The sequence below is a fragment of the Nematolebias whitei genome, chromosome 10 (assembly GCF_014905685.2).
Source record: "Nematolebias whitei isolate Nwh7 chromosome 10, NemWhi1, whole genome shotgun sequence".
In the NCBI taxonomy this organism is placed as follows: domain Eukaryota; kingdom Metazoa; phylum Chordata; class Actinopteri; order Cyprinodontiformes; family Rivulidae; genus Nematolebias; species Nematolebias whitei.
In genome coordinates this window covers 29,582,784-29,605,077 of record NC_056507.1, presented here as the reverse complement: position 1 = coordinate 29,605,077, position 22,294 = coordinate 29,582,784, and the positions used below count along the sequence as shown (strand labels likewise).

Here is a 22,294-nt window from a genome sequence, read left to right as displayed (position 1 = left end):
TAGCCATTAGCCTAGCTTTTAGCATAGCCATTAGCCTAGCTTTTAGCATAGCCATTAGCCTAGCTTTTAGCATAGCCATTAGCCTGGACTGACCAAACTTGTTTCTCCACTCTCTGTGCCCTGAGGCTGATGTCACAGCTCTTTAGAAACTAACAATAACTATTTGACAGAATATCGTTTCAAAAATCACCAGACGTTTAGTCATTCGTTCGTTTGTTCATTTGTTTATTTATTAATTTATGATTTGTTTGTGAAAGTTTTTATTTTACAAAACATTGCTTGTTTTACTGTATTATTTTGTGAAGCGTTCCCTTTTTTTCTTATAGTCAGTAAACTCCATGTGCTTTTTTGACATTTATTTTGGTTTTCTCTTTTTATTTCTGTCGCTTAGTTTTGTTTTTCTTTCTTTTTTTTAATTTTCAATTTTTGTTTGTTGCCTCTAGAACACCTGACCTTCAATGCATCAAAACAAAACATTTAATCAGGTCACATATATAGATACAATTCAAAAATGTACTCGTATTGTGTTTTATGATGAACTAAATTTTATCCGTTTTTTTTCATAAACACACAAATTGATTCTGCTCGTCAGACACAGCTCTCCTCCTGCGACAAAAGCTTTTCAGGCCTGACTAATCAACACAGTCCTCGGGGACTCCGATAAAGACGTCCCCGTAGCTGTGGCTCCCTGTGGCCACCATGCTCATGCGCACATCACAGGAGGAACGCTGAGATGCAGGAAGAGTCGACTGAATCAGAGAAAACAGTCACGAAGAGGACAGGGTGGGGGAGTTTCCTACATCCAAGCATAGATGACTTATAGATGTATGACCTCTAGATGTGTAGAACGAGAGAAACATCAGAGAACAAGTCCATCTTCCTTCAATGAGACTACTGAGGGAGAGTACTCGTCGTACTCTTCACATGCATTAGAGCTAACGGCAGCACTCTAGCCAGCAGGTACATGCTGGTACACATTCTCATCTCGTATATCCAGATAGATGGATGGCGGACTGGGAGATGAGCTATTAGGAGCATTAACCTAGGACTCCTGTGCCCTGCCTCAGAGCAGGTGGCACATATGCAGCAGCTTCCACCTCCAGAGGCAATCTCTGAAATAAATCAGGACTCAAAAACACTCGGCAGACTCCATTTGGTGGAGTTGGAGTTTTAATGGACCTTTAAAAAGGTTTTCATGACTTTGTGTCGCCTGGAATGATGAGTTAGTTGTTGCGGTTGAGCTTTTAGGTATGAAAACTAAATAGCGATGAGGATTGGGGCACATAAAGGGAGGCAAAATGATGAACTGTTAAGGATAAGCAAGGTGCTAAACCCATCTTTTGACTCCACAATAGTCTTCATTGCAGTTTATCTTCAGCACATTTAAAACAAGCAGTGTGGTAAAAAGACAAACGAGTGCCTGAAAAAGATGAACAATAAAAGTGTCTGTCCTGCGGTTTTGTTTTCCATTTGAGTTTCAGTTTAAGAAGCACACGCAGCACAGAGAGCTGGATCTGGTATTTGTTGCTTACTGTTAAAATTAATCTCGGTCATTGATGCAAATTTAGACTAATTTACAGTTCCAACAAGCAGGATGTAATTATATGTTGCAACAAAATTGTTGGCTGGAGCTTAAGGGACAGCTATTTTTCAAGTGGAGTTCAGTGGAAACGTTGCCAACTTGTAGTATCTTACCTGTTGTAGATAACTTTTTGAATTACCTCAATTTGGAGAAATTAAGTTTTAGTCTGATTGGACCAACGAGGTAATGGTTAGTCTGAGCAGGGTTGAGACTAAAGTCAATTTCTTGTTCTTGTTCTTCTTCCTCTTCTTGTTCTTTCTTCTTCTTCTTCGTTTTCCTCTTTTTCCTCCTCCTCCTTCTTGTTCTTCTTCCTTCTTTTTTTTTCTTCTTCAAATATTGAAGGTAACGACAGAAATAACAGAAGCAGGTATTCACTTACAATACGCTCAAAAGATTGGGAAGAAGTATACACTTATATTAGCCCGTCCTTATTAAACATTTTCATGCTCTATTTAAAAAAAATACATTTTCATAGCTATTAGTTTTGTAATACACAGTTATTCTGGTAAAAATACGCAGGTGTCCCAGGTCGCACCAGAGGTGCTGCAGCTTGTAACTTCTGCCTTATATTTATTTTTTGCAATTAACCACATAATTTTATGTAAATAACCATAACATGCAAAAATGATGGTGATGTAAAGGTGTATAAGCTAGCATTCACATGAACAGCCATGAAATATTACAGACTGGAGTAGTTTAAAACTGCACATCACGTGGCGTCTATGGGCAGCACACCTCATCCCCAAAATGCCCCCCGGCGCTTTCAATAGCTGCCCACTGCACCACCTGGTGGTGGATATGGGGGCCGAGATGGTGTAGAGGCAGGGCAGCCGGCTTGGGACCCAAAAGTCCCAGGTTCGATCCCCAGTCACTGCACATCACCTGGCGTCTTTGGGCAGCACACCTCATCCCCAAAATGCCCCCCGGGCAGCTTTCAATAGCTGCCCACTGCACCACCTGGTGGTGGATGGGTTAAATGCAGAGACTAATTTTGCCATTGTATGGAAACATACAGTGCTGACATTGTGATGACATTATTATTATTATTATTATTATACACAACGGTCTTCTCTCAGATTACCATATTGTTCGGACTATAAACACTTAAAATCCTTTAATTTTCTCAAAACTCGACAATGAGCCTTATAATCAGGTGAGCCTTATGTATTAAATCTGGTTGTGCTTACTGACCTCGAACTGATTTTATGTGGTTATTGTGAATGAGTTGAATAAAGTTTGACTTATCTGACTGTTTTTTTGCTTAATGCACCTTATAATCCGGTGCGCCTTATAGTTCGATAAATACGGTAACTGTTAGCTTGTCAGAACAGTTAGAGTTCAACTTGACTGCCATGCTTGAAATGTTCACTTGTTTTCTCCCTCATGCACTATGACCACTATATAGTGGAATAAATAGGGGGTGAGCACAGCCCAGTTTGTTTGCATTTTACCTACCAAGTATTCAGCTTCATTACACATTTCCAAATATTTTCTAAAGCCCCACAATGCAAGCAGTGGAGAGGACCAGATACTTTAAAGACGTCCAGATAGTTGTAGTTGTAGTCTGACAATCACAATAATGAGGTGCGGATGTTAGCATTAGCTTGCCGTTAGCTTAAAAAAAAAAAAAAAACGCTTCAAAATGACTAACTGAAAATTAGTTTATGATTAAAATAGACTATTTTTCCAAACTGAGGTGCTTCTAAAGGCTCCAGTATACTGCCGCGTACGTCCGTTCACGCGTACATACGCGTGAACGGACGTACGCGTGTACTGTACGCAGAGGGTTCAGACATGATACTCGAGCGTACACCCCGAGCAGCTGCAGAGCAGCTTCACAGACAAGGGGCGTTTACCTTCGGGACAATTTGAGGTCGCTGATTGGTCATTTGCTGACACGCCTACTGGATTGATTGACAGGTCGGAAAAAAGAAAAAAAAAGCGAGCGCTGGCAGCCTCTGCCGCAGCGGTGTTCTGTGTTTATATGTTGTTAATAAAAAGATCTAAAAAATTTAAAAAAAACAGAGCGCTGGCTCTGCAGCCCACACATCAGACCAGCCCACCAGGAAATCTCCAGACCCTCCCGCAGCCACGCTGAACCTGAGTTTAATTCGCTCGTGACAAATGCCTTCATTTCTCACCATTTCAGTCATGGCATCAACGGAGGATGAAGAGATCACTGCCTCTTGGCAAAAAAACAAAAGAAAAGGCCAGATCAGAGATGAAGAAGGGGAATTTAATACATTGGTGTTGCATACAAAACAGTCCGTCGCTGGGCAGTTTATTGTGCGACACCGCGTACGCGTATGCGGTCATAAAAATGTGAGCTTTGCACGGAGGGTACGCTGGGGGGTACGCACGTACCTCTGCGTATGGATGTGCGCGGCAGTATACTGGGGGCTTAAGAGCTATCTGCAACAGGTAACATATTAATTATTCATAACCTTTCCACAGAACTCCACTTCAAAAGATCTGAACTTGTGCTTGAAGAAGCGAAGCAGCAGGAACTTTAAAAAGTGTTTTAGTGTGGATGAAGAGTTATGTAACAGCGTGCAGTGTTTTTATGATCTTGCACTCCTAAACAAGCGTAGATCTCAGTAGGCGGCTCTGAAACTGAGTGCACATGATGACACGCATCCCTCCATGGTCTTAGCATGTTTGTTTGAGTGTGACATGTTTGCAGAAGGGCGGGAAGTCTGAATGCTTGAAGAAAAATTAAAGATGCGGGGAGGTGGGATGGGCTCTCTTTCTCGCGTCTCTCTCCAGCCTAGAAGTGGAGTGTCCTTCCCCCCTCCTCCTCCTTGCCCGGCTCTCTTCGAGCTGCTGGCCCTCGGTCAGGTAACCAAACAGGATAGTATTACAGGACGGTGAAACCTAAAAAGGCCCTGCCTGCCTCCATATGTCCGTTCTCGTGAATGTGTGTGTCTGCGAGGCTCTCACCCGTACCTGTCATATATCCTCAACCTTATCTTCTGTGTTCTGCGTGTGTTTTTGCCTGTTTTTTGCCCCCCCCCCCCCCCCCCCCGCACACACCCTTTCCCCGTCGCGCCCACTTCCAACAGCCTCTTGTCACACACGCCCCAAACCTCCCATATGTACGGTCTGTGTTTCAAGAGTCGTTGCTATGCCAACAGCCCACTTTCCTGCATCCTAGCTGTGGGAGAACCTGATCTGAGCCCACTCTGCCTCCCACTGGACACTGTAGACCACTGCAGGCTTCACAGACTCACATCAGCTCCCCGAGGGGCCGGAGAGGACAAAACAACAACATTGGCACCAAAATAAATCAGTTGTAGCTCCAACAATCTGTCACAAACAATACTGCTTTTTGAGAAATGGCGTAAAATGGAACCAGTCCTCGCTTTAATTTCACTATATAGTGTAGTGGGGAGGGAAACGTCTGTCCTCCATCAGTGCTGCAACAGCTTGGAGGAAGAGAACAGAGGGGACCACCTTTTGTAGAGAAGCCCCCCCCCTCCCCCGCTGCAGCAGCTCCTACCTGAGAACGCACTGAAGCCCTGAGCGAAGCATGAGGGAGAATAAATAATAAAAGATGTTCACTCTCCCATCGATGCTTCAGAACGTGGTTTGAGGAGGGAGGTGCACTGCTGTACCTCAACCCTTTCAAATCTCTATGCTGGGGAGTCCACCTTCTTCTCTTCGCCCCCCCCCCCCCCCCCCTCAAACTCGCCACCTGCAGTTTAGGGACTGCTCAAGACAAACAACAGGACTCGTCTAAATGCAATTACATCCCCTGGCAACTAATATAACTAACACCAGCTGGAAGAAATACATCCCCCCTCGCTTCATGAATGGTTAACGTCACCTCTCCCTCCCCTCCCGCCTCGCACGCTTTCTATTGGCTGAAGTGATTGTCTGCTCGTCTCGTGCGCTTGCTTTTTCTGTCTGTCTATTTGTCAGTATATTTTCCTCTAGTTTTGTCGTTGTCTTCTTTGCAAAAGAAATGCATACGTTACTGCGTTCAGCATCTCGTCCAAATTGACAGTACTTTGCGCTCCTAAAAACAACAAACCATTCTCTCAGTGAAAGCTCGACAGAGAATGCTGGCCAGACAGACAGACTTTTATATGGGCTCCTTGTTTATCGCCCGTCCAAGGCATTGCCCTCACTCGCTGAGTGACAACTACTTGCATACATAATGTATGCACATGTAGCCAATGCCAGTTTGCGCTTTGGGCTTGTGTTCCCAATCCACACTTTTAGAGTGTTGCTAAATGGTTGCAAAATCAGACTAGATTCAAAAACAACTTTATTCTCTGTAGTCACTTAATTTCTGAAAAGAACAAAACAAAGCCCTCTTTTGTAACACTCTAAATGTGCTCTTCCTATGTTCTTATTATTTGTCCCTTTTGGTGTTTACATGATATTTTGTACGGTAGATCCCTTTTTTCTCTTTCACTCTCTCTCATTTATCACTTGTTTTGAGCTCTCCTCTTAAAAAAGGACGGTTCTTGTTCTCTTTATCCTGATGATCAACTGTATTTATTGTCTTTTTTACTTTCTTTGTTTTCTTTGTGCTCTTTTTCTCCTATAGCATGTTTGCTCCTTTGTCTCCTGTTAACTTTTGTGCGTATCTCTTTATTTTTTTTGTCTTTTATTCTTTGATTATTATCAGACTGACCAAACTAAGCCTCTCTTGTGTTTGCAGGCTTTTCTTCCTTCTTTCATTCCCTATCGTTTTCTTGCAGCTCTGTTTCTTCTCTCTCTTTCTCCAAATGTGCTGGTGTTTGTAACAAGCTCTTTTGGTTTTCATACTGCCCATGCTGTTAATACTTGCTATCTCTTCCAAAACAAATAAATAAAAAACATCATCTTGCTTGTGTGTTTCTCACAGTCCTTATGATTTCTGTCAAGTATGTGTGTGCAACTTGAGAATCCTCTCTGTCTGCTCGTTTGTTCTCTTTCTCAGCCTTTCTGTTCTTGTTTTTCTTGTTTGTGTTCTGCCTAATGGTGTTTCGGTGTCCGTGTGCTTTGACCGGTCATCTTTATAGATCGCTGTGCGTCCTACGCATCACATTGACAAAGACTCCTCTATTCTATCCTCTCTCATGCTTTCTTTAATCTCACAGTGGTTGTTCACTTTTGATATTCCGTCTTATTTTCTGCTTTTCTTTTTTTGTTGTACACTTTGTGATTCTTGTTTACATGATGTATGAACATAGGAGGTTTTCTCTAAGAGTGTTTATGCCATCTCAATGTACAGAAGTTAAACTTAACACCTACTAACGTTTGTATCTTCGTGCCAGCTGCGCCCTCGGAGATCTCCGCTCTCTCCTTCTCTTTTCCAAAAATCGTTTTGTATTGTCGATGCAGCTGAGAGAAATTGAAACTCGTCTTGCCTTCTTCATGTGGCTATACATGTGTGTTAGTAACGTCATGTTTCTGTATATATGTCATTGTACATGTGTGTCTCATCTTCAGAGGGAATAAATGTTGACCGTAAACTCCCCAAGGATTGGGGATTAAACGTCACTTTCTAATTTTAGTGGCTCTGTTTTGCGTTCTGTCTAAAAATGTGTTTATTTTAAGATGTTTAGCCAAACTGGACACATCTTCAGCCGTTCCAGGCTCCAACTTTCAGCCGTCACGTCTCTCTACATCAACTGTCCTCAGGTCTAGCGCCCACCATTAATCTGTGGAGCTTTTTGGCAGATTTTATTTGGCTCCGGTAACAATATCTGCAGAACTTCCCTTTGAAGTGACTTCTATCCAAAGTAAACTTGGACAGATTGGATTGTTTAAGACAGGCTGTTTTCAGCTGTTAAACAGGTGCAGGTTGGACTCCCTGTGCGCTCAGACATTCTCTCTTTCTGTAGATGAGTGAGGCTCTCAGCACATGTTCTGGCAAGTTTTTCTTCTTTTGTCAACCTGAGTTTGTGCTTTCAGGGGCAACAAGCCAGCTAACAGCCCAAAGGGCCATCCCCCCGATGCCGATGGCCACTCCTCTGTAACCGACCTGGCTAACTCTCTGACTGGAGACATGGTGATGGTAAGACACCCCGTTCTACCAGGATTTAACTTGTCCAGCTCAAAAACAGCACCAGGAGTTTGTAAATTAGTACTTAAGACCAAGTCAATGCCATCCAGAGTATGAAGACTGCATAAAGTCTAAAAACCACAACATCAAAGTTCATGCTCAACCATCCATCCAATAATGGTCAGTCAGGTCTTCTGGACAGTTTCTTTTTTATGGAAAGATGTTTCGCCCTCTATCCAGAGGGCTTCATCAGTCTGAGGAGTCCCAAGTAAACTGTTGTCCCCACCAAGCAGTACACTCATTTAGTGGACCAACCAGTTTACTGGTGATAAGATGGTTTCTGGGGGCTGTCCTGTCCCCCGCCGACTCCTCCCAGGCAAAGTGGTTCAAGACATCAAAGTTCATGCTCAATCATCCAGGTACAAAATCCAATAATGGTCAGTCAGGTCATCCAGACAGTTTCTTTTTTGTGGAAAGACATTTTGCCCTCTATCCGGAGGACTTCATCAGTCTGAAGAGTCTCAAGTAAACTGTTTTCTCCACCAAACCACAAACCAAAAACTACAACGTTTATTATCCAACAATGTTCAGTCGGGTCATCTGGACGGTGTCTTTTTTGCTGAGCTGTTTCATCCTTCATCTAAAGAACTTCTTCAATCTAAGAAGCCACCAAGAAAAACTGATTCCCACTAATATTATACTCCATAGTGGAAAAAACCTGTCTCAGAAGAGTTAACAAGGGAAAGGACGGGCCACAGAGGCCATCTTAGCACCAACAAACTGTTTTTTTTCCCACTACAGAGTATGATGTTAGTGGGAAACGGTTTTGCTTGGTGGCTTCTCGGATTGAGGAATTCCTTTGGATGAAGGATGAAACATCTCAGAAAACAAGAAAACCATCCAGATGACGAGTGAACATTGTTGGATTTAATACCTGGATTATTTAGGCTGAACTTTAACGTTTATTTTAATTTATTTGGTGTTCAGTACTGGGCTGAAAATGTATTAAAACATTAAGTATCAAGATCAGTTTAGAAGACAGTCTGGCTCCTTGGGAAACAATACAGTATTTGTCCCTCACTCATCGCAGGGGTTACGTTCAAGACACCCCTGCAATAGGTGAAAGTCTGTGAAGTAGGGACGTTATATTTATGTTAGTATTTATATATATTAAGGCTTTATAAACCCTTCCCAGTAAACGCTCTAAAAGAGCACAGTGAAAGAGAGCAGACAGAATGATGCTACGGTTACTGAGCCAATCAGCGTCCGGGATACAGAGCACAATGCTCTGGTTCAGTGGTGGACTGGCCATCAGGAGCACCGGGACATTCCCCAGTTGGCCTGCTCAATGATCGCCGAGGGGCTGGACTAAAGGCTCGGTTCAGGTCGCGCTTGATTATTTAAAATAAATAATCCATGCCGCTTGTGCAGCTCACTCAGGTATCAGTTCGCACAGACTGAACAGTAACGATGGGGAAAGACAGACCCATCCCCACCTTTATTTTTTTTTAGGCTGTCTTGTCACAGCAGAGCAGAGACACACAACAGGTTGTGCGCCGCTAGAGCTGTCATTTCTAACCTGGGCCTGAAGCCCGGCTCGGCCAGACCCGAATTTGGGCCAGGCCGGACCATGATAATGTGCTGGATGGGCAGGCCGGGTCAGTGTCAGGCTTTTGATTGTGTCAGCGGATCAGCCGCAATCCAAATATATGGCAACATGGCTTGCCATACAATTACCTGCTGCACGCAGCCATTTCACCACGAGCTGACCGGCCTTGAAAGATTTAAAATAAAGTTCAGTTAAGCTTCAGATGTGCCTACCGGTAGGCTACTGCCAGGAAGCAATCAGTCGTCCAAATGGACGTTCAACTGCTGCACTCAGCAGATGCGTGCGGCCATTGACCCAAACAGGTGAGATCCCAAAGCAGACATGTCAGAGCAGGGTCCATGTCTGAATAATGCAGAATGCAGGTGGAAGCAGGGATTTAATGCTCTTTTACGGCCATGAAAGGTCAAACACCCCCTCAGCTCTGATCTTCTTTTAATCAGCCGCTCGCGTCCGCCGACCGTTAATAACTATATAAGCAGTCAAAGCTTACGGTAATTAAAAATGTCTGGGGGGGGGGGGGGGGGGTTCGGGTTTGGACCTGTAATTACTGTTAATTTGTCGGGTCGGGTGGGGTTCGGAAATGATGGCTACGGGATGGGGCCGGGTCAGATCAGAGTTTTGGGCCTGAATGCAACTCTATTGCTCGCCCCCATGGCCTGTAATGACTCGTGCTCGCGAGAGTTGTATGTTTGTGCGCGCATCTCTGTACATCCATCTTTTTTCTGGCTTACAATCTTACGTTGAAAACCCACGAAACAGCGAGTCTGCAAAAGTTGAGCCACGAAGTACAGAGGGACTACTCTATATAAAGAATATGCAACTTTTTTTAAAAGAACTGTATATCCATTAAGTTGTCTTTATTTATTGCTCATTTGCAATTTACTCTAGAATGTTAAACTAATTGAACCCAAAGATAATAAAAAGATGCAGCGTAACAGAGACAGAGATGGTGTTGCTTCCTCTCCGTCATTGGCTCATGTCGCCACATACAGTGGGTTCTGAATTTCTGCATAAATTAAGCAAACCAACACTTGCTTGCTGAGCTACAGGATGACTAGACGGCACAGTCTTGTAAAATCAGCTTTTATCAGATGTTGATTACGTTCATCTGAAAATGGGAGAATTCTTGTTGTTTTATGATGTAGTTTTAAGTGACCAGTAGGATGTGTGCTGCAAAATCATTCTAGTTCAGGAGTCTGCGACCTTTACGTTCAAAAGCGCCATTTCTGCCCCTTCATTCACTAAATTAAACATGTCCGGAGCCACAAAACCTGATACAACTGTGATTCTCAACTGGTGGCCCGCGGACCACTTTAAGTTTGTTGGAGGCCAGTAGGAGTGACATTCAAAAGCTGAAAATATCTAATAATTTTAACATTTGTTGATATTTTTACATTTTAAGACAAAATACAAGATAAGATTCTTGTAAAAAAGAAAAATATGTTCTTGCCCATTAAAAAAAACTAAAACAACGAACTATACAGTTTGATGTGAATTTTTTTTTATTGTAGATAAATTAAGTATCCTACTTTGAAGAAATAAAGCATAAAGTGAAAGTATGTTTTACTCCTTGTATTAGTTCTTGTATTCACATATTTGCAAAGAAAATGACAGAAAAACTGCTCAAACTGGCCCTTTATGCTGTGATAAGAACCAATAAAATTCAGTTTAAAGTTAGTTTTGATCAAAGCTTGAAAGAGCCGCTGCAGAGGGACTAAAGAGCCGCATGTGGCTGCAGAGCCGCAGGTTGCAGACCCCAGTTCTAGGCACAAATGAAAGGTTGATCTAAAGCTGGAGATGGTAATGAGGGAGCTTTGATTGGGGGGAAACTGGCAGTTCCCACAGTGGCAATCAAGCAAGACAAGCCCTCCAAGATGACTCACACTGTTTGACAAATTAGAGTTGAAATGTTCCCCACTTGCTCCTCCTGTTCTAAAACCCATATTGATAAATGCTGAGTGAGTGTTTGTCTCTCAGCTCTGACTTGGAGCCCCCACAAGAAATACAAATAAGAAAAATCAGCTTACGATCAGAGTCAGTGTTTGCGTGCAAACTGCTACTCAGATTAGTCTTTTTTCCTCCAAATGTCAAAGTGGCTCTCGCGTAAAGCGGCTTAATGAAATGCTGCTTGGCTGTATCCACTCAAGATCCTAATGTCCTTCCTCTAAATCATGCTTTTCATAGATTTGGAGGTAAAATAAATAAATAACAACAAAGATCAGGGATGGAAGGTGAAGCTACGAGGGGAAAAGTGACTGAAGACAGTTTCAAGTTCAACAAGCCAACCTTGAGCTGTGTCTTTCTGGCTGCTCTCTCCAGCCTTCTCGTGCAATACTCTCCTCCGTTTTCTGTTTGTCTCCTGCTCTTCCTTTCCCCCCCTGTCTGCTGCTTTTATCAGATACCAGCCTTTTAGTGCACAGCAATGATAAAGCAGTCAGTGTGCCTGTGTGAGAGAGAACGGGTGGTCTAAAGCTCCATATCTTCAATCTGAGCACCTCCTGTCTCTTAAGAACATTAGTAAGGAAATTAAACTCTCAGTCTTCTTTATGTCAGACCAATCTCTGTCTCTGAGCCGCTGCCGTGAGACATACGGCTAAGAAATCTCGTTTACTGCTACTCTCCACCGAGGTCTGTGCGCGTGTGCTTGCCATACCGAAAGTGTCTGCCCTTGGACTGAACTTTTCCCTTGAGTGCTGCTGGATGTGTGAGTGTTCATGCTCATTTGTCTGCCTTTGTAATCCTGCAGCTGTCTCCAGGTTCGGAGGACGATGACGGCGAAGGGCCCGTCAGTGAAAAGCTGGGCCGGATCCAGTTCAGCATAGGCTACAGCTTCCAGAACACGACCCTCACCGTCAAAGTTCTCAGGGGCCAGGACCTCCCGGCCAAGGACTTCTCTGGCACCTCAGACCCATTTGTGAAGATCTACCTGCTGCCTGACAAAAAGCACAAGCTGGAGACCAAGATCAAGAGGAAGAACCTCAACCCCCACTGGAACGAAACCTTCCTCTTTGAAGGTCTCTCTCATTTCCAGCCATTAGAGTTGTTTTTATTCTTGTAAATTTTGTCTTTTTATTCCAGAAGAAGAATGAAATTATTTAGCAACGAAGGTTCAAGGTTCTTTATTGTCTCGCGTCACATATGGTGCACGAGGTGGAACGAAATTGTGTACTCAAGGTCCCATTTACACCCAACAACAGCAAAAGTATAAATTGTAAAAAGAAACAGTAAATAAGGATCTAAGATATAAACTAAGAAATACGCTAAACACTAATAGTGCAAAACAACACGCCGAACAACAGCAGCACGAACATGAGTCTTTGTGAGTAGATGAGTACAAACGCAGCAGCATGAAATGTGTTTGCTCCGTCTGAAATCCACGACCGCATTGATGTGAAGGTTGTTCTTCCTGCACCAGCTCTCCAGGTGTTCCACCTCCTGCCTGGAGCTGGACTCATCCTTGTTGTTTGTGATGCATCCAAGGAAACCAGAAACATCAGAGCCTTTTGAGAATTGCAGGATTATGAAGTTTCAGCAGATTTTAACGAGCAAGTCGTAAATCTTTACTTTATGTTCACTTAGAAATATGACATTATCATTGCATTTACAGTGGTGCTTGAAAGTTTGTGAACTGCACATACAGTATATGAGCTAAAACATCAGATTTTCACACAAGTCCTAAGTAGATAAAGAGAACCCAGTTAAACAAATGAGACAAGAATATTTAACTTGGTCATTTATTTATTGAGGAAAATGATCCAGTATTACATATTTGTGGTAAAAGTATGTGAACCTCTAGGATTAGCAGTTAATCTGAAGGTGAAATTAGAGTCAGGTGTTTTCAATCAATGGATGATGATCAGGTGTGAGTGGGCACCCTGTTTAATTTAAAGAACATGGATCTATGTACGTCTGCTCTTCACAACGTGTTTGTGGAAATGGATCATGGAGGAACAAAGGAGATTCTCAGAAAAAGAGTTGTTGATACTCGGAATGGAAAAAGTTACAAAACATCTGTAAAGAGTTTGGACTCCACCAAACCACAGTCAGACAGATTGTGTACAAATGGAGAACATTCAAGACCATTGTTACCCTCCCCAGGAGTGGTGGACCAACAAAGATCTCACCAAGAGCAAGGCGAGGTCACAAAGGACCCCAGAGTAACTTCTAACAACTGAAGGTCTCTCTCACATTAATGTTGATGTTCATGAGTCCACCATCAGGAGAACTCTGAACAACAATGGTTCATGGCAGGTTCAAGGAGAAGACACTGCTCTCCATAAAGAACATGGCTGCTCATCTACAGTTTGTTAAAGATCACGTGGACAAGCCAGAAGACTGAGAATGTTTCGTGGACGGATGAGACCAAAATAGAACTTTTTAGTTTAAATGAGAAGTGTTATGTTTAGAGAAAGGACAACAGCATTCCTGCATAAGAACCTGATCCCATCTGTGAAGCATGGTGGTATCATGGTTTGGGTCTGTTCTGCTGCATTTGATGGAATGATGAATTCTGAATTATATCAGAATTCTACAGGAAAATGTCAGAACATCTGTCCATGAACTGAATCTGAAGAGAAGGTGGGTCATGCAGCAACACGATGACCATAAGAACACAAGTGGTTCCACCAAAGAATGGTCCAAGAAGAATAAAGTTCATGTTTTGGCATGACCAAGTCAAAATCCTGACCTTAATCCAATCCAGATGTTGTGGAAAGACCTGAAGCAGCAGTTAATGTGAGGAAACCACCAACATCCAGAGATGAAGCTGTTCTGTATGGAGGAGTGGGATAAAGTTCCTCCAAGTCAGTGAGCAGACTGATCAACAGTTACCAGAAACATTTAGTGTCAGTTATTGCTGCACATAAATAAATGACCAAGTAGAATACTTTTGTCTCATTTGTTTAACTGGGTTCTCTTTATCTACTTTTAGGACTTGTGTGAAAATCTGATGATGTTTTAGGTCATATTTATACATAAATATAGAAAATTATAAAGCGTTCGCAAACTTTCAAGCATCACTGTATATGAATAAGCATAAACTTGTTTAAAACAGTTGTTCCTAAACCTTTACAGCCTCTGACCCAACAAAAAACAGCAGAAAAGACCTAATCATCTTTGGTTAAACGATACTAATAATGTTCTATCAATTAAACAGGAACGTAATGTGACGACCACTACTTTCCATCAGTGAGTCGACATTTTATCTCTTGTAACACTAACGGAAAAAATGTTATCGACATTAGTTGTTTCAGGAAATCATCTCTAAACCCTTAGCTGGTGTCTTGCAACGTGGAGTTCTGACTCCAACTTTGGGCACTACAGATCTGTTGGTCACAATTATTTGATTTTTGTCTCACACTTTGCCCCTAAAATCATTTTAATGTGTAAAATCGTGTTTTTATTTGAAACATCAGGTGGGAGATTCTAAGAGTTAAGATGGCCACAACTCTTAACCCTGGTTTTAATGACAACTAGGCAGTTTTAGGAAACAGCTGCTTTCTTATTTTTGTGACATGATCAGTATTACGCTAAAACTCAAACCTAAAAACAAAGAAGCCAAGAAGCTGTTTCACAAACACTGAAACACAATTAATGTTCATCTTCTTTTTTGAATCTCTTCTAGAAAACCAAGGAATATGTTGAAATCGTAGAACTAGATCTTTAGTAAATGACTTTTTAAGCTCAGTTCTGCAGACACAAGCTCCCAAACAACGAGTGTGTCTTGTTGTTAATAGAAAATCTGTTTCTCTGCCAAACAGGGGCATTGTGCACTTTGTGTGAAAATTCAATTATGTCGTAAATCAAAACATTTTCATTGATAAATCCTTAAGAACTACAAACTATTTTCATGTTGAGTAATAATAGTCTTGTAAACTGCAGATGCTTTGTGGTCGTGTCAAAAACAGTTTTATTTATTCCTGTATAAATGGCTTTTTGTGATAATTTAGGCGACTGTACGGGGATAAAATAGACAAAATGGTTAAAAACTGTCGGTCTTTCGAGCGACAGAATATCCTGAGCTCTAAGAGATGAATGAGATGGCAGTGTGTGTGTGACAGGACCTCTGCATAATGATCCCCCGGGGTCATTTGAAAGAGCACAGACAGATCTAACAGGCTTTGTCGCACACTTTGGCCTTTGCCAGATTCATTGCTGGTAGCGTGTTGCACTTTTACACTGCCCTCTCTGTACTGTCTGTTATCTAGCCGCCCCCCCTGCAGTGTCGTCTGTTTATGTGTCCATTTCAGGATTCCCTTACGAGAAGGTGAGGGAGCGCACACTCTACCTCCAGGTGCTGGACTACGATCGCTTCAGCAGAAACGATCCCATTGGGGAGGTGTCGATCCCTCTAAACAAGGTGGAACTGGGCCAGCTTAAGACCTTCTGGAAGGAGCTCAAGCCCTGCAGTGATGGCAGTGTAAGAGACCAAGAAATGGTCATTAGGCAGGATCGTGACCGATGCACTCTTTTAATTCCTGTGTTATTTATTTAAAAAACAAGCATGACACATTTAGTCTCAGCTTGTTTGACAAGATTTTTTGGGTGAGCAACGATCTTAGTCAAGCCAGCCTGGTCACCAGACCATCTGTATTTGGCACAAGGAGTTAAGGCAGAAAGGGCAGTGATATAACATTACACAAGTCAGTGATTAATGTGGCGTTAGATATCCCCTGATGAAATCTGATGAGTCACAGTCCTTTGTGTTTGTGTGTTATAGGGGAGACGAGGAGACCTGCTGGTGTCTCTCTGCTATAATCCCACTGCCAACACCATCACTGTGAACATCATCAAAGCTCGACACCTTAAAGCCATGGATATCGGGGGCACTTCAGGTAGTGACGTTTTCTGTTTGTTCAGTATTTTAACAATAATAATTCTTTATTTCATTTCGAAAAGTTAAAAATTTTCACCAAACCCATAAGCAAATAAAAACGTAAATATTTCCACCAAAATATTCTGCAAGCAAAACAAAAGTGTTCGAAAAGGGAGCAGGAAGAAGCAATGGCTTTATCCGTTCCTGTCCCTAAATGTACATGCACATTCTGAACCAAACAGGCTCGTAAAAAAATTAAGAACACAAAAACACAAAGTGTACACGGAAAAAAATGTAAGTAGAAGCACAAGTTTATTATACCTTCACTTTGTTATACATCAAAATCAAAGCAGCAGAATATTTTTTATATCGTTTTCTAAAACATATCAAGGAATTCCAGCTAAACTGATAGACAAACTAAAAAAAAAACACATAAAAAGGAAAAAGATAAAAAAAGAACAAATACAAAAAAAGCAAACCTTATTATATTTGTTTAGTAAATGATTTTTGTACTTTTTTTTTAATTAAAGAGTGAAAAACACAGTTGAAACTCCTTACAACTATTCCACATCAGAATCCCTCTAACTGAAGTCCAGTTGTTTTTAATATTTGTCCTAAACTTTGGTTTTTTAAATAAATCCTTCTCTCGTAAATCATAGTTTTTCTCTTTAATTTTGAACCACTTTTGTATACACCTTGGAAGGAGTTTATTATAGGCTTTGTACATAATCAGTTCTGCTCTGAGTTCTACTAAGTCGTAACATTTTTAAATATGCAATGTAAGAAATATGTCATTAGTTGGATGAAAATAATCAGACACCGTTATAATTTGGATACGTAGACCGGTTGTGTTGTTTTTATACGAGTTTCCCCAGATCCCAACACAATAATTCATGTATGGAAGTATGAAACAACAGTATATCATGTAAAGTGATTTCTTATTCAGGAGATGTTTTATTTTATTCGGTATTGCAATAGTTTTTGACATTTTGATTTTTACATTATCAATATGAACCTTCCAATGCAATTTGTAATCTAGTGTCACCCCCAAAAATCTGATTTCATACACTCGCTCTATTTCGATACTGTTTATCATGAGTTTGACATTATTTTTTATTTTCTTCCTCAAGCCGGTGTTTGCCTGTCATACGTCCTGGTCGTGACTTTGAGAGCTCAACAGAAAGTCGTGGGAAACCAAAAAGTCCATCCTGGACAATTGAAACAAAAATGATTAGTTAGTTTTTCATCAGGATCTACATTTATTCAAATTGCAGCTGAGTTATATTAAACACAAACAAAACCATTTCCATCAAGTCATGAACTAATAAACAATAATAAAGCCAAAATGAAAAGTCCACTTTATGCTTCAGTAGCTTCTAGAACCACCTTTGGCAGCAAAAGTTGGAAGTTTTTTTATTTTGTATGACGTTATCGGTCTCTCACACACTTGTGGATGAATTTTGGCCCGCTCCTCTTTACAACATATTTCATAAAGTTTTCAGACATTTGTTTCTGCAGAGCTCGCCAAAAGTCCAACCACAGCATTTCCTGAAGTCTGGACTTTAACTCTAACACGCCTATTCGTTTCTTTCTCAGCCGTTCTGCTGTAGATTTGCTGCTGTGCTTGTGATCGTTGTCCTGTAGGACGACTCAGTTTGGGCCAAGCTTTAGCTGTCAGACAGATGGCCTCATGTTTAGCTGACTCTGGTAAACAGAGAAATTATTGGTGTTTAAATCCAAAAACAAGCAAAACTCAAGCTCAAAACAAGTCCAAGTTTCGACCCTTCTACGTCTGTGCTTGACTGAAGGAGTGAGGTGTATGAGCTGTCATGCTCGCTCTGCTGTGTCTCATCAAACATCCCTTCTTTGGTCCAATTTGTCTAAAGGACATTATACCACAAGCCTTGTGGTTCATTCAAATGCAAATTTGCAAATCTAAATTGTGCTGTCATGTTCTTTTGATGCAGTTAAACCTTTCTCCTGTCAACCCTTTGAAACCAGCCATTTTTCAGACCGTTGCACAGTCTGACCTTAGGGTGAACTTGCTGAGAGTTCCACTCTTCCACTCTGGCAGCTGTCCTAGATATTTTCCACTTGTGAATAATCTTTCTCTCTGTAGAAAGATCGATTCCATAGAGTTTGAATATATCGTTTAACTTTTCCCGGATTGATGGACAACAGTTGCTTTTCTATGGTCATTGCTGCTGTCTTTCCTTCTTGGCATCATGTTGAAACACACCTGTATGCGTAAGACTTCTAAAACTCCTGCCTTGAGGTGCTCACACTTGCTGTTGATCAGTTCATTAAGTGCTTTGATACTTTCTGTCTTGAAGCCTGTGAAAGCTTCAAAAGACGACTTCTCAGAGCGTTTCCATCTTGGCTTTCAGTTTTATTTGAAATCTGTTGTGTGTTTTTGAACATTCAAGGTTACAATAGTAGAATATGATAAAAAGACTAGATTGTTTTTATTATGTACATAATACCTCAAAACTAAGAGGGTGGGCGTTTATTGACCCCGGTCACAGAGAGAAAAGGGGGTGTTGGAAATACCCTCTTTCCATCCATCTGTCCGTCACTCCATCCACCCGTCCATCCATTCATTATCTTTACCCACTTCTTCCTTTTTGGGTCATGGGGGTCGCCGGTGCCCAAGTCCAGCACTGTGCGAGGGGCGGGGTACACCCTGGACAGGTCACAAGTCCATCACAGGGACACATAACTTGAAAAATCAGTGAGGTGCCAATTTCTATTTTACTGTGTGGTTGCATCTAGGCTTATGAAAGGTTCTTTTTGAAGACTGGGTTGCCAGGTCAAAATCCAAGATGACTGCTGACATATATATGTAACTAGTAACTAACTAATTTAACTATAGTAAATAGCTGGATAACTTGGAAAAATAAGCAATGGGCCTTCCTTTATGGTGTATGGCCGCATCTAGGCATAAGATATGTTTCTTACAAAAAAGGGGTTGCCACTTCAAAATCCAAGATGGCCACCACCCTATATATATGTAAATCGTCCACCTTTATCATTTGAGAAAAGTATGCTTTCTAGTTTTTATATTACTAAAACATATAGTTTTTCAAATGACTTGGGTGGCCGAAGGTTAATCTTAATAGCCAAGGCCACCATTGGCCACCCCCTGGCTCCGCCACTGCACCTGGTGATAAAATTGTTCCCTCCGCTCACCGGGATCCGTCCCTCTGCGCTGCCTGAGACTAGAAACAAAACTACCTCTGTTCTTCTCCACAGAGTACCTCCTACCCACTTGAATATCTTCCACCAAAAAATGTTCAGTCTGAGTCCAGAAAGACACTCATCTTGAAAACTACAATCATTCACTATTCAAATCCTTCATCCACGGGGGTACCTCTTGTTTCCTATGGCTGTGTAAGACTTTATCTCCATTTACAAACATTTACTGTCTGTGCAGCAGATAGTAACTGTCCTCTGTGCAGCGCTGCAGCAGCAAGGTGACATTTCATCAAGTCTCTCTCTGCTGGCCTCTATCGTATGCATCTATGAGGATCTGGAGCCTCCCAAGTTAAATTGCACTTCAGCAGACTGCTGTTTTCTAGTTTTGAAAGTATTCCTTTCTTCCTTCAGAAAGTTCTCCACACTGACCTTTTTGGAAAATTTAAGTCTCTTGCAGTCCTAGGAGTTGTGGCACTAATGTATTACCAAATATAATTCTTGCTTCAGAACTTCCAGCACAAATCTCAGGCCCCATTTCCATAAATACTTCCTCATCTGTATGTTTTCTAGCTCAGGGAATATGTTGACCTTGAGCTCAAATGAGGTTTCTGCTTCCCACCGCCTCTCCCAACTTTTAACAATGAAAGGGTAATTGCAAACCTGACCCCAAAAATTGCTATCCATGGGCATCTCTGTGGTCGCTCTCATGTAAACATCCTCTCTTTGCATTCGCCTTGCAGATCCCTACGTGAAGGTGTGGCTCATGCACAAGGACAAGCGTGTAGAAAAGAAGAAGACGGTTGTGATGAAGCGCTGCTTGAATCCCGTTTTCAACGAGTCCTTCCCCTTCGATGTCCCAGCTCATGTGCTGAGGGAGACTACCATCATCATCACCGTCATGGACAAGGACAGGCTCAGCCGCAACGATGTTATCGGGAAGGTAACCTAATGCAGCTCTCAGTACCAGCATGCATAAAAAGCCCTTTCAGCTCCTTATACTGCAGTAAAGTGATTAAATTCACTCAAGTGCTGTACTCTGACATGATTTGAAGGTATTTATACTTTGTTTAGTATTTTACTTTTATGCTACATTGCAGTTTGACCACACTACAAGAAGACCAGTTGCATTTCTTTAGTGGCTGAAATACAAATAAGGACAACTGGTAGATTTAAGTTAATTATTTTTGTTTGCTTGTTTTTAGTTTTTTGTTTTTTTTTAGTTTTTTTTGTTTTTAGCCCATAAATGTAATTAAATGTTCATTCATTTTACAATCTACTAGATTATTTATTGAAAATGGTAGACGTTTGGGTGAATGTTTATAGGAGGGTATATGTTAGTCATTAGCAGGAATAGCAAGGGGACTCAGCACCGCTGTAGTGCTCACTCATTTATTCTGAAACATGTGTTGTTGACATGTTTGTTGTCAAATATTGTTATAAACCAAAATACTATAATCTTAGAACTGACATTACTCAGTGATTTAGAAACATGTACATTTTAGGTGACTGTGTTCGCTGCAGATTCGCTCAAAGATAGGATTTAAGACTGACTGATGCCCATAGTTGGGCAGCACGGTGGTGCAGTTGGTAGAGCTGCCGTCTCTCAGCGAGAAGGTCGCCCCGGTTCAAATCCCAGTCCGGGGGTCTTTCTGGGTAGAGTTTGCATGTTCTCTCTGTGCATGCGTGGGTTTTCTCTGGGTACTCCTGTTTCCTCCCACAGACCAAAAACATGCATGTTAGACTGACTGGTAACTCTAAATTGTCTCTAGGTGTGAGTGAGAGAGTGAATGGTTGTTTGTCTCTATATGTCCCTGTGATGGACTGGAGACCTGTCCAGGGTGTATCCCACCTCTCCCACAGTGATGGCTGGATTTTGACACCAGTTGCCCTCATGACCCCAAAAAGGAAGAAGCGGGTAAAAGATAATGGATGGATGATGTCCACTGTAAATACAGCATCAAGACATATTCCAGTCAACATCCTTTTGTGGTCTGCTGATGTTGTGCTGACAAAGCATAGTTCATAAACACATGGACCAAAAGTCAAGAGTTCAAAACGGTGCTGCCCATAAATGTGCCTGCCCTTTAATTGGCTAAGTATGATTGGGTGTTTGTGCAGTGAAAAATCATCACTTTAACCTTAACCAGTCTTCCGGACTCAAGCGTCATCGTTCTGTCATCCATTATGTTTGTTCAACTAACGTTTCCCTCAACAGACAGCGTTTTATTTATGCACGACTCGGTATAAAACTTGTCGAAAAGTTTCCTTTTTCTTGTGGAGAGGATGCTACTACGCTATAGTCACTGTAGCTGTTTCATTAATTTAGTCAACATAAAAAACACCTTTAATTCTTGCTTCATTTCCTTGCTTTCCAACTCATTGCTGCTCTTCAGCAGGGATGCTCTCACAAGCGCCGCATGCAAGTCTTGACTCCGTTCATCCTGAAGGAAGCAACATTTACCTTGACGGCACATTTACAAGAGTAGAACGGAGAAATGGCGCTTGCGACCATTGTTCGTGTCTTTAATGGTTTGGAGTTTTGTTCCATGAAGCGCTCACCTTGTCTCTTCTTCTCTGCTCTCAGATCTACCTATCGTGGAAGAGCGGGCCGGCGGAAGTAAAGCACTGGAAAGACATGCTCGCTCGGCCACGCACAAACGTCGCCCAGTGGCACGCTCTCAAGGCCTGATCGCACCGCCCAGCTTCCTCCATGGCCACTTCCCGTCTCCCAAACCTCCCCCTTTCTCTCCCCTCCTCCTGCTCCCATCCTTATGCACAAGACTGACTTGCTGCCAGGCTGCGAAACACGGGTACAATTAGCCATCTGCTCTCTTAAACCTTTAAACTCTTCTCTCTTTGCTTTTGAAATTTCTGTTTCCTCCACCACTTCTCTCCCGTCTTGTGCTGTCGTGTCTCCATTTCTGGCCAACTGGTCCCTTGTTTCTGTCTGTCTGTCTGTCCTGATGCACTTTGCCTGCGGAGGTCTGATAATCAGTTCTGGTGTTGATCCCTTAGCTCTGAGCTTCACGGCAGAGCCTGACCTGTTAAAGGTGCCAGTCCCATGGGATCACAGAGAATCTTAAGTAACGAGCTATT

The 22,294-nt window shown here is 42.0% G+C and overlaps 1 protein-coding gene across 1 annotated transcript in view; it reads left to right on the top strand.

The window, feature by feature from the left end:
- The window catches only part of syt7a (synaptotagmin VIIa), a 36,276-nt gene extending 14,341 nt beyond the window's left edge, over positions 1 to 21,935 (top strand). Inside the window, exons 2-7 of the mRNA XM_037683550.1 lie at positions 7,490 to 7,592; positions 11,936 to 12,203; positions 15,438 to 15,607; positions 15,908 to 16,022; positions 19,939 to 20,138; positions 21,783 to 21,935. Coding sequence (XP_037539478.1) covers positions 7,490 to 7,592; positions 11,936 to 12,203; positions 15,438 to 15,607; positions 15,908 to 16,022; positions 19,939 to 20,138; positions 21,783 to 21,887 — 961 coding nt within the window. The 3' untranslated portion in view covers positions 21,888 to 21,935. The remainder of the gene's footprint in view (positions 1 to 7,489; positions 7,593 to 11,935; positions 12,204 to 15,437; positions 15,608 to 15,907; positions 16,023 to 19,938; positions 20,139 to 21,782) is intronic.
- Positions 21,936 to 22,294: the final 359 nt, after the last annotated feature.